Below are 13,425 nucleotides of genomic sequence, written 5' to 3'. Positions count from 1 at the left end.
GTTTTTACTATCTTATTAATATTAGATATTATTATGTTTGCCAAAAATTATGCAGTTGTGACTACGTGGTACATGTTTAGAAATCTGTGGTTGTGAGGATAGCTACAAATTAAATTGTTTGATCACATAACAACGATAAATGCGTTTCTAAAAACAGGCCATAGCAGCTAATTGCCACAGAATGCCTGTGTTATACTTACTTAGAACTCTCAAAACGCGAAGTTCCCATTTTCCTCGCTATTTAATAATCTCAAAATAAAATTTTATACGTGGGAGAGCCATGCTTCGGCACGAATGGGCCGGCTCGACCGGATAAATACCACGTTCTCACAGAAAACCGGCGTGAAACAGCGCTTGCGCTGTGTTTCGCCGAGTGAGTGAGTTTACCGGAGGCCCAATCCCCTAACCCCTACCCTATTCCCTTCCCTACCCTCAACTATTCCCTTCCCTTCCCTTCCCTACCCTCCCCTATTACCCTATTCCCTCTTAAAAGGCCGGCAACGCACTTGCAGCTCTTCTGATGCTGCGAGTGTCCATGGGCGACGGAAGTTGCTTTCCATCAGGTGACCCGTTTGCTCGTTTGCCCCCTTATTTCATAAAAAAATATATATAATTGATTAATCTGTGCTCTGAATAATAATCATTGAATCATCTGAACTGTATCGGTTTCCGCTGTGTGAACCGGGACTTAGAATATTCATGTGAAGAGTTGTAACTTCTAAGTTCTCTGTTAAGTTACTCGCTTATTTTTTTTATGAAAAGACCATAAACATCAGTTGTATTATGCAACTAAAACATAAAGGTATCATTAACCAATAGATAAACACTTCGTCAAGATGAGATCATAAATTCTCGTTATTGTGGATTTTTCCTTGTGTTTATATAAAACGACTTTTTCTACGACTTCACATAAATCTTGTCGTGTGTTTTGTGCACTTTATGCGTTAACGATTGTTTAAATACATCATAGTTTGTTGCAGAATTATTTGCAAACGATTGTTGAAGTGTAAGTAACTATCAATGGAAGGAAAATGAAAAGAAACCTAATCAAAAAAGGAAAGTAAGCTTGAAACTTGCGCTGAAAACTATTATGCAAATCTACAAAAATATAATAACTAGGTACCTACACAAAATAACCAAACTACAAAATCGAAGGATGATAAATTTTTAAGCTTTAAAAATAAGACTTTACGAGTAATACTCATTATTTAACTTCCTACCAAAGCTAATAAGTTTAATAATGATTATTATACATAGAACACTCTTAAACAATATTTGAACGAGCTAGAACGCATTAAAACGTTTTAGCACAATTTTAGTGTTCATTATTGTAAGAAATAAATATTTATGGTTTCGAGTTATGAGTTGTAAAACAACATGAGCTAAAATGTTGCATGACTGCTTATTTTTCATTGTTTTTCATAAGAAAAGAAGGAAAAACTAAGGAAAATTATATTTAAAATTATTATTTACGACAGGTAAAATTGCCCACAGAAAAAACATTAAAAGCAAGGGGAGATTAGAAGTGCCTTGATGTACACCAAAGATGAAGTCAATGTATCAAGTACGAGTGACGATCAGGGCGGTTATTTGATAGCCTTTCTTACTAGACAGACAGGCGTCGAATAAAATGTCTCGACATGTCGATACATTTTATTCGGCGCCTGTCTGTCTATTCTTCACATTGCTCAGTAATGAAATTGTCTGCCTTTCGTCTAAATACAAGTTATACTATGTGAATCCTCATAAATTATATTTTAAAGAGCAATAGTAATTTGACTGTCGTGTCTGCAGTAGGTAAACTTTCGCCATGAATGTCTATAATATCTTTGGATGTAGGGAGGTCGATCGATCATCGATGTTATCGGACTGATAGTGTCGACCTACCAGACTCGTGCATACGGGAATGCACTTAAGTGAGATGAGATGCCTGCGATCAGTTCGACCGAATAGTTCAGCCTGCCTAAAAAATGGGGCCTTAACAGCCTTCTTATTTTAGAGATATTTAAGAAAAAATAACGATTAGCTAGTTTTTAACGCCGTTTCTTCTCTCCGGACTAGTTCCCGAACCATAGTTTCGACGCTCGTACTTTGATACCCACTTTGAATAAAACATTATTTTATTTTTATAAATTTTCAGGCAGACTCGGCAGAGTAGTAAATAAAAATCAAAAAGTACAAACCTCATATTCCCCGGTCTCTTTTCTGAATGACACCATGGTTTCGAAGCGGTGTCCCCAAAGAATTTCCGACGGTAGGTAACTGCTGCGGGCCTGGGTCGTCATACCCGTAGATTCAATAACACCCTCTGAAATTACATTGTTCTTTATTTAAAAAAAAACTTATATTTTTTATACACTATGGCCTATGCAATAGGTAGTTTAATTTCCATTTCAATTTTTTTATGCAGAATTTTATTGTTCGCTGATAAGAGTAAATTGCTGAAGCATGAAAAAAGATGTAAAAAAGGCTCTAGATCTGTGCTTGTACTAAAAACACGATTTAGGAAATAACCCTCCTTTCGAAGCAGTCGGGTAATAAGAACACTGTGTGTACAAAGCTTAGAGTTCTGTCCTTATTTGATAGGTTAGAAAGATCTTTGACAGAGAAGGACAAAATAACTATAACGTATGAATACACAATTTGGAATTATTCATAAGTTAGAGCGGTTAAAGAATATTCTTGGAAATTTTCATATAAGCAAAGAATTTAGATCAAATTCAGCATTACAAATACACAGGGCAAAATACCAAAACTTCGTTACAGTTGTGCCAAGAATGAAGAAGATGACTTCATTGAACCTATAATATTGTTTTACTAATACGTTTCGATGTTATGGACATTAAAGATTATAGAGTAGATAAAGTTATGCCAAATGTATAAAAGGGTTCTCAAAATCACAATCTAAAAGGTATGATATTATATTAAATAGCAAATGTACTATGAAATGTATACTTAATTCGTAGGGAAATGGCTAACATGGTAGAGAACCCACATTATTTGGTCGGGATATGTTAAGTCAATAGTAGAAGTCTTGATATAGCCCAGGGGTACCCAATCTTTTCCAGCCTGCGGCAAAGTTACACGTATCAATATTTTGTCACGGCTAGCTAGGTAGAGTAGGGACTCTACCTAGCTATTGGGGAAGGTGCTTAAATATAGACCTAATGATTATTGTTAGGTTAATAGTCAATAATGAACAAATATTTAATCATCTAACCGCTTTACATTATTAATATTTTAATTTAATTTTAATAACATTTGTGGTTTCGGATAATGATGGAGGATCGACTCACGGCGCCCCTCTTGCCTTTCTACGGCGCACGAGGGCGCCGCGGCGCACACTTTGGGAACCCCTGATAAAGCCCATTCAAATAACGTAGGTCTCCCATCTGATTATAACTCAATTTCTCGAATAGTAAATACTAGAATATGTTAAGGCGTCAAATGAAAATAATTTTCCGGGTTTGTACACACTATGCAGCAAAACTTTGACACGTTTTAGCGCCAAGTACTTGACGCGTGACGCACGGTACAGCGAATGAATTAAGAGCACAATATTGGCATGGAAATCTCGTTTGTACGGTAACAAGTGTCGTCATTTTGGGCGGGATGGAACGACCACGTAGTGTAGACCATTATTATTAGTAGACTTTACATTCAGAGAAACGAGCTATAAAAGTGCAGTTTTTGTTTTAATTTAACTAAATTTACATTACATTCTTCCCATTTCATTCTTCAAAGTGTTCCTAAGTGCTTTAATTATTTTCGTCTTTGTCAGTCCGATGATATTGTATACCTACCTACTTTGTTTCAAATCATTTTGATCTGACATTTTTTTTTTTAATTTCAAAATGTATTGCAATGGAATAAAGTCAGGAATTACATTCCTTTAGCCTGTAATATCAGAACTTTTACAGAAGAAACTACTCACCCAACATAACGACAATTTCAAACTTCTCCTTCAACATATCTGAAGCGGACAGATTATACAGCGGGGAGTTCTCGTTGATTTTGTGCACGATCGTCATTGGCCAAATGAACATCAGTCTATCCTCTTCCCCATCAGCCCCAACCTTTAGCTCTTGCTGGTAGAATGGTAGAGTCTCGTTCTCCCGAGTCACCTGGTATATAAAAAAGGAGATCAGCAAATAAATTTATCTTTTTATTATTTTGTACCTTATTTATATCTTTGTTAGTTACACCTACAACAAATAAAGCTTAGGCATTGGTTACTTTTGTTCCAGCGTTAATATCATGCATAATCCGCTTGCGACCTCCAAGGATTTGGTGTTGCGAGATGAGTACTCATCCGCATCCGATGCCTCAGAACTCGCGTGCGGAATTTTATGTCCAACGCCAAGAAGAAAGGTGTTTATTGCCCATACGTTCTTACATTTTTACGTTAATGTCTTAATTTTACAACATTGTTAATGTTTTCTGCAATAAAACTTCTTTTTTATGGCGTCGGTCACGATCATTATTTTGCATTCAAAAAGAGAGAATAAAGTTATTGAAAAAGATGCACTTACATTGCAGCGAAAGTAGAGAAAGTGGTCGAAAGTAACAGAACACGACACCAAAGTTATAAAAAGCGAAGGAGAAAAAGTTGGTAGAGTAAAAGATTTTAATAAAATACACACAAACACTTTAATGAGTTAGAGCAAGCAATCCTTAGATGGGTCTAAAGATATAGTCATAAATATAAACAGCAAAATAATTATACAAACATTGAATGTACAATAAAATTTGGTATGTAAAGTGGGCTTAAAAAATTTGAATCGTGAAGAGCATGCGGAATTTTTTATAAATGGAAATAAGTAGGAATTGGAAAGAAAACAAAATAAAACTCTAAGTAACTCGAATCTTGAAATTGTGTAATTAAATTAAGTGATGAAGATAAAAAATCAACGTAAGTAATTATTGTGATTATTCAAATAATACACAATGTGATGTATTTCTTTACATACCAAATTGAACTGAATAACTGTGAAAGGTGCAGTACCTTTTTGCGAATCAACTGCGCGCGGACGTGCGCTTCCAAGATATGGGATTTACGGATATCCCCCACTCGGAATAGCAGACAGAACTCCCCGTCTCTCAGACAAATGACAGCCTGGTTAGAGAAGAGAAGCGTCGTGTTACGTTTTTTCGCGCGCGCGAGTTTCGCGAAAATTAGACCCACCTATGGACAAGAAATGGAAAGTTGAAATATCATCCAAACGATATCGAGGTGTGGACGGGTTAAATCGAAAAGCGTGCTGACTGAAATCCCCAATCACTAACCAGTATCTGCTTTGTCGAAATAATATACCTTGCGGCGGATAATCTGTGCTCTTATATGTGCCTCTACTATATGTGATTTTCTCATATCACCCACTCTGAACATCAGGCATAGCTGGCCATCGCGCAGGCAAATGACCGCGTGCCTTGAGTACAATAGCGTCTGGGCTCGTTTTTTTGGTCTAGAAAGTTTGGCAAATACGATTCCCACCTAAAATAAAGTACAACCATTATGATTTTGATTTGTATCTTCACTTTCCTTAATCTTCTTCGCTAGAAGAGTTGCCAATATTTTAATAGCTATTGCTGCGAGCGGATCTTGTTTTTATTGAATAATTAATCGTGTTCCTCGAATACTATTATCATTATCTATAATTAGATGTAGATCCGTTTTTGTTTCTATCTCTTTATATTAATGAATTAGTATTTATTTTGTTAATCGTTCTAGAACTAGTTACCATGAATCATTGTTTACAAATTATTGTTGTCTCGATTCATTTTTATAACTTTGACAGTTACAAATTTACTTCTACATTTCTACCTAAAGATTTATGACAGGTGCCTGTCGGAATCATATAGCTATTGAATTGTTTGCCAAGAAAGGTAATATTAGACCACATTAATTTTGGTTCATTTTAAGCACTTTAGCAGTAGATAATCTAGAATCTGGCAAGAATGCAGCTGTAACTTTATTTATTTACTACAGCCACTAAAAATTGTGTAACATGTAAACCACTTAGTTAACGTTTTAATTTTAAAGAGTGTCTGGACGTATTCGCGTATTTTTGGCGGTCTGCCAAGTTTATTTTGATATTAAATTATCATATTGGTTGTAAAGACGGAAGACTTAGAAAAGTATTTATAAGTGTTTAAAATTATAGCTATCGGTTTCAATTTGTTTCAATAGAACAAAGTTATGTAAGAAGTAATAACGTAGAAATTCTGTCAATTTGTGTAAACAATGAAATAGAAATTGCATTTAGTTTTCATTATTTTTAACAATTTTCAAAGCATTTCTTAAAGTCATATATTTTGTAGTCATGAACGTATGAAATACTGTTCTTTGGGCCATGTGTGTATTACAATAATATAATATTTTTGCTATATAATAGACAAAGATTAATAATGTTGGGAAATTATTAAGGTAATTCTAATGAATTTCTGATTTGAGTAAGTACTCGTATAATAAATCACATCAATTATAAACACGACAAAAGATCTTACCATAAAAGCTTGGATGAAGACGCCTACAATACTCTGGAGACACATGACGAAGATCGCCTCGGGGCACTCCTCGTTTGTGGTCCGAGAGCCGTAGCCGATGGTGTGCTGGGTTTCCACGGAGAAGAGGAAGCAGCCGGTGAAGGAGTTGACGTTGTTGAGACAGGGGACAAAGGGCTCGGAGGAATTGGTGGGGGGCGTTAAGTCGCCATGCGTGAAGATGATGAGCCACCATATTAGCGCGAACAGGAGCCAGGAGAGGATGAAGGAGAGGGCGAAGACCATCAGCGTCCAGCGCCACTGCGCGTCCACGAGGGTTGTGAAGATGTCTTGAAGGTAACGGCGCCGGCGTTTCGCCACGTTCCATTGGACAACGTTACAGTCTCCGTGCTTGAAGATGACACGCTTTCGCATGCGTCGGGCTGCGTAGCGGGCCTGACGGTATCTGGAAATAAATAAAAAATATTACTAAGTATGTTTGATTGGGCGGGTCATATTAGCGTATGCATCCTGACCGTTGGACAAAGATCGCCACAGACTGGGTACCTGATCATGGGCGTACCCAGGTTCTGGGCCAGGGGGGGGGGGGGGGAATTATCCATATTCTGGGCCAGGGGGGGGGGGGGTAGCAAATCAGATTTTTTTATAAGCTAGGTGTTTATAAAGAATAAAAAATTAATAATTTTTACTTGTAAAAATATTGTATTGCAAACAAATGGCAAAAATTCGTTTTCTTAATTTTTATAGATAAAAGTACTAGATAATATACTTAGTAGGGACGTCAACATGATCCATCCCCCTGCCCCCCCTTCGGTACGCCCATGTACCTTTTTTGTTTTTTACGCCAAGAAATGCATTTACGCATTCCGCGGGGGATGAGGGAGATCCTGACGCGGATATGTGGGACTCGCTCGAAAAAAGCCCTACCCACTAAAACTTGGCGGTGCGCCCTCTCTCCGACGACGGAGACAAGAATTTAGATACTTTTAGCCTAAATGTCCTGTCATATTAGGATTAAAGGCTATCAATAAATTTTTCTTTATTTTAAGAGACAATACATAGGCACATTAGAGCAATTTTATGATATGAAATAACAATATGGCTATTAACTGGTCATAAACAAGTATTACAATATTTTCCTGAGTAAAAATAAATGCAGGATATTAGCGACCTCGTGGGTTTAACGTACGACCAATTCGTGTTTCCTGTTTGCGACCTCACTCTGATAACAAGAGGCAAATTTCAGTTTTGGGACATGGAAGTATGAACAATTGTTGTTATTTCGGTACATTTATTTACAACAAGATTAACAGTATTTTAGTATTAAACTTATTTTTTCAATTCAGCAGAATTATACCAAAATAATACTATTCAGGCGCAAGTAAGTATTTTATAATATACTTCTTCAGGGAAGTAAAAGTAAAGAAGATAGGATAGTTTAAACACTATCCTATCTTCTTTCAAGAGCTCGCGCACATTTTCCCGGGGCATGCAAAAAATTCGGTGCAATGAATATCTATATACAATGTGTCCCGACACCGGTGTCCGATCCTTTAAAGTCATGATCTATGGCATATTTTATCGACAAATTGGCTCTCAAATTTTTTCTCTCTCTCACGGTTGTAAAATGGCAGCCATTTTAGTTTTTCCCAGGCTTTCACACTAATCTGACCAGTACTTCTCAAGTTAATATCCTATGAATATAAAAAAGGTCTCATTTAATAGCTAAACTTGTGGACTACGCTTACACAGGCAATATGTCATAAATTTCGTGGAATTAAACATAAAAAAAGCAAAGTTTAAGAATAAAATTTGTGTATTTTTTAATTAATGGCTTTTTGTGAAAAATCTAGCGCGTTAAACTGGTTCTTTTTTGTTTTAAAAAGATAGAGGAGGTTTTCATCTTACATATTTTTTTATTTCAATGCTCTAAATCAGATAGTTTAGTAGTTATAACGATTTTCCTATGAAGTATAGGTCAGATTAATATGAAGTCAGAGAATATTTTTTTTCAAAATTTGGAGAAAAAAAATTTGAACTCATGATTTATGGCATATTTAAGTGACAAATTGGCTTTCAAATGTTTTTTTCTCCAACTTTAAAAAAAAAAAACTCTGGCTTCATACTAATCTGACTTATACTTCATAGGAAAATCGTTATAACTTCTAAACTATCTGACTTAGAGCATTGAAGTAAAACAATATTTAAGATGAAAACCTCCTTTATTTTTTTAAGATAAAAAAGAAAAAGTTTAATATGCTAGATTTTTCACGAAAAGCCATTAATTAAAAAATGCACAATTTTTTTTCTTAAACTTTGGTTTTTCTATGTTTGATTCCACGAAATTTATGACATATTGCCTGTGTAAGCGTAGTCCACAAGTTTAGCTATCAAATGAGACCTTTTTTATCTTCATAGGATATTTACATGAGAAGTACTGGTCAGATTAGTGTGAACGCCCGAGAAAAACTAAAATGGCTGCCATTTTACAGCCGTGAGAGAGAGAAAAAATTTGAGAGCCAATTTGTCGATAAAATATGCCATAGATCATGACATTAAAGGATCGGACACCGGTGTCGGGACACATCTTATATATAAAAATGGATTTTAAAATGTGTGAGTCGCGCTAAAACTCGAAAACGGCTGAACGGATTGGGCTGATTTAAGTCTTGAAATATTCGTAGAAGTCCAGGGAAGGTTCTAAAGTGACACGAAGTTCGCCGGGACAGCTAGTTGTATATAAAATGGATTTTCAATTGTGTTAGTAACGCCAAAACTCGAAAACGGCTGAACGGATTGGCCTAATTTTAGTCTTAAAATATTCGTAGATGTCCAGGGAAGGTTTTAAAGTGACACGAAGTTCATCGGGACAGCTAGTTTTAAGAAAAATATACTTCGATCACTAGTATATAAGTGATCGAAGAAAATATAATATGACGCGTCTAGTAAGGTTACAGTAGCAACTAGCACCTCCATCGTGGGTATCGCAGACAATATATTTTCAATTGTTACGCGTCAGCCGGCTGCCGCTTGGGGAATGATGGGTTGGGATATTTTATTCGATTTACAAAATCTCAGATCTTTACAATAATAATTATTGTTCCATGATACTGAATTAGGTTAAATGACTTTTAATTACTCAGCTTAACTAAATTAGTGTCATTGGACAGTAAATCACTTTTAATCCAATCAATCAGTCTCAAGAGAATGTCAATAGAAATGAAATACAACACAAACAATAAATTATGACGATGAAGGAAGTTATTATGTGATAATTATTTGTTGAAAACGATGAATTAAAACATGTTTATAGTAAATAATAAATACAACAAGTTTTTACGTCACATTTACCTAACACATTTATTTATTTTAAGAGGGGAGTGTTTTTCATAGAATTTTCCGAAATGTTGACAACATTTTACGAATTTAAAATAAGATAGAAAACTATTTACTACTACTTTTCTATCCTTTTGTTTCATATCACAAAATATCAAATAACATGAATTATGAAATTGATATATAGCTTTATCTCCAAATTAATTTTTGGCCTATTGGTGATTAATGGTTTATATTTACTACTAGTTGTTACCCGCGACTTCGTCCGCGTCAACAAAATGTAAAATACATAGGTAAAAATTAAAAAAAAAGTAAAAATATATCCTCCTCATTTTTGGAAGTCGTTTAAAAAGTAGCCTAAGTTACTCCTTATTACATCAGCTATCTGCCAATAAAAGTCCCGTCAAAATCGGTCGAGCCAATTCGGAGATTAGCTGGAACAAACAGACAGACATACAGACAGACAAAAATTCTAAAAATTTGTTATTTTGGTGTCTGTACCGTCTAAATATTCATAGATACGCATGTAGTAAAAAACGGTTATTTCAATATTACAAACAGACACTCCAATTTTATTTATATGTATATTAGATCATTAATCAAAACATATTTACTTTAGGCATCACCTATGTCCATTTTACAAAACTAACATGCATATTCCTGAAATATAACTTAAAGAGTAACGATCCAAAATACAATACCCAGTAACAAGATGGTGTTTCCACCAGCGAAATATTATTTTGTGGAATAATTTTCTTTTTTTAACGCTAACTTTTTTATTAGTCATCAGACCACCACTCTATTCAGGTAATAAATAACGAAATAATCCACAGCATGAAACTTGAAAGCCTGATAACTAAGTACTAGGATCACACAAAACAGTGATAGTGTAAAAGGTTTTATTGAAATGTCTACCGATATAATACTCTGCACATTGAAATACTATATTATGGAAGAGTAATTGAGATAAAATAGTTCCACGAAATGCAAATTAAGTTTGGTTGTCATAGTCCTTAGCTAGCTTACGTGTTTTGATAGTAGCTGGAGCTTTACTGACCTGACTTAGTTATGTATGTTATATGTAGCTATACTAGAGGTGACTGTAACTTTGTAACGTTGCATTTTATTTGAAACAAGAACTATGCTATTGTACCCTCTCTCAGGAATACTTCATAATTCATACTTAGTTTTATCCAAATTGGTTGAGCGGTTTAAGCGTGAGGTCGAGATAACAAATACATACACATTTCGCAATATTTAATCAAGTATGGAGTCTATGGTTAATCCATACGTCCATACTATGGACGTATGGATTAATGTGTATTCCATATTCAAATGAACGTCATCTATGCTGACGCAATAGCCTACCCTGTATATGCGATAAGTTATGAGTTATTATTATATTTCATTGTATAATTACCGCATTATTAATAATGTCATAGACACTTTGGTCGTTGATCGCGTAATAGAGGCTAAGTACCCAGTCCTTGTGTCTGTGAACGCGTATATCTATTTATCTATAATAAATTGTCACTATAATATTGAGTTCAATGTTAAAGAGCAATTTTTTTGTGATTTTGTATGGGCATTGGGCAAGCGCCCGAGCTTCATGAATTTTCCCACACATAGGTGAAAAAAAAGTTAATCTTTCAGCGCTGCTACTTTCACAGTGAACTCTATACAGGGGACCTATACACACCCTAAAGTATATTATCACTTAGTTTTGTGACACCTGTATAGATAAATACCTTTAATTATTTCATATGCTAGGCTTTACAGGATTTAACTGTTAGTCGTAGCCTATCATGAGTCTCAATAAATACGTTAAATTAAGAAAAATAAAAAATAAACAATTAAAAGTAATTAAAAATAATATTGTTTTACCCGCTGAGCCATATCAAACTAGTCGTTCAAATATGGAAGTTTTGCCGCTAGACGGACTTACCTCCACACATTGACCTTACACCAAACTCAACATTTTCAACACTGAGTGGATTTATGATGATAAACTATAGCTAAAAACACGTTTGATAATCTTAGTATCCAAATAAAGAAAACTAGATCACAATTAGTCCACCCGTTTGGATGCTACCGCCTAGGGCCTACGATGCCACAAACAGACACACACACAGACAGACAAACAAACACACAGAAAGATAGACCCCTCCCTCTCCCTCTCAATACCCCTCTTTTTGGCAGGGGTTAAAAAAGAAGTATGAAACCCATTAATCTTTGCATTTTTAATTTAATATCGGTATATAATATAAGTATAATCAACAACAATCAACATAAGAATACAAATAAATACAACCAAAACATGCGGTCACGTTTTCTCTGTTTATTATTTAATTCCTAAATAGAGAATATATTAACGATATTTCTTATTTCTTTATGTGTAATTTTTCAGACTTTTCTAGCTTTTATTTAAATATCATTGCAAATCTTTTACGACATTACATGATCTATTAATCATTTTTATAATAATAATAATAATAATCGTTTATTTGCATATAATGTTTTTAACAAAAGATCTTAAAGTATAGGTGCAGTAGCAAACATTCTGCTTTTGAAGCATGCAAAATATATTTTAGCTTATACAACTATTTTACATTTTAAGTTCACTAATTAAATTAATTGAAGACAATTATTTACAATTTATATTGCAAATATTATCGTCATAATAGCATTACAGGCAACATATAAATTATTTTAGGTATAAAATTTTGCGTAATAAATTCAAATATTACTTTTATGCTGCACCTACTCATTAGTCATTACTCATTAGCCAACCTACTCTGAGACTGAAAAGACAGAATATTGTACTCAATTCACCTACTATAATATTATTATCTATATATTAATACGCGAGCGAAAAACTTTGGAACCCTTTTTACGAAAAATGCGGAAACTTAGGAGCAATAAATTTCGCACAGTTGTAGTTTATATGGAGAAGGAGTGCATCGAGCTAATAATTATAATTAAAATTATGCTTTTATCATAGATTATTTTAATAAATAAAACATTACACATACACGCGCACACAACCATGTTTTGACTGACAAGCCTATACTGACGAATTATACTCCTATTGTTTATGGTTGAAATCTGTTGTCACTTGTCAAATTAAAAATGGATTGTTGTTTTTTTATTAAATCTGAAATAGTCAAAGAGTTAAACGGGGAGCCAAATGAAGAAGATAATTAAAAAGGTGGAATTTCGAACATTGGGCGATCTCTAGTTATAATTATTCGTTATAGTAACTGCCACCAATTATCAATTAACACAGTAACAAGTAATAACTAATAAGTAATTGTAGACCAAAAAGTATTAGGTTTTCGTTTAGGCTAAGGTTTGGGGATTTAAACATGGGTTTTATTTGCGAAAAATAAGAGCTTTATAACGACTGAAAATATTATTACAACAACATGCATATTGTGCAGTAACAGTGAAAGAAATGTTGACGATAATTCTGTTAACAACGGTTTTGTTTGTTTGAAGAAAGTAGTCGCAATATTTGTAATCCACTTTGAATAATGTTTAGTTAATTATTAGTCAATTTATTTCAAAAAGTGTGTGGTGGGTATA

General features: G+C 34.3%; 1 protein-coding gene across 5 annotated transcripts in view; it reads right to left on the bottom strand.

Annotated features, from left to right (window-relative positions):
- Positions 1-13,425, bottom strand: part of LOC121732810 (G protein-activated inward rectifier potassium channel 3-like) — a 69,624-nt gene that overhangs the window by 2,031 nt on the left and 54,168 nt on the right. For 2 of the 5 annotated variants that reach the window (XM_042122795.1, XM_042122798.1), the window contains 4 exons: positions 6,508-6,949; positions 5,315-5,494; positions 3,935-4,124; positions 2,184-2,308 (listed from right to left, as the gene is read on the bottom strand). In XM_042122795.1, coding sequence (XP_041978729.1) covers positions 2,184-2,308; positions 3,935-4,124; positions 5,315-5,494; positions 6,508-6,949 — 937 coding nt within the window. Of the gene's footprint in view, positions 1-2,183; positions 2,309-3,934; positions 4,125-5,005; positions 5,186-5,314; positions 5,495-6,507; positions 6,950-13,425 lie in introns of all 5 variants that reach the window. The other 3 variants (XM_042122794.1, XM_042122797.1, XM_042122796.1) reach the window with 2 other exon arrangements.

The sequence above is a fragment of the Aricia agestis genome, chromosome 12 (genome assembly GCF_905147365.1).
Source record: "Aricia agestis chromosome 12, ilAriAges1.1, whole genome shotgun sequence".
In the NCBI taxonomy this organism is placed as follows: Eukaryota; Metazoa; Arthropoda; class Insecta; order Lepidoptera; family Lycaenidae; genus Aricia; species Aricia agestis.
The sequence above is the reverse complement of the archived record's forward strand: the minus strand, read 5'-3'. Positions and strand labels throughout refer to the sequence as shown.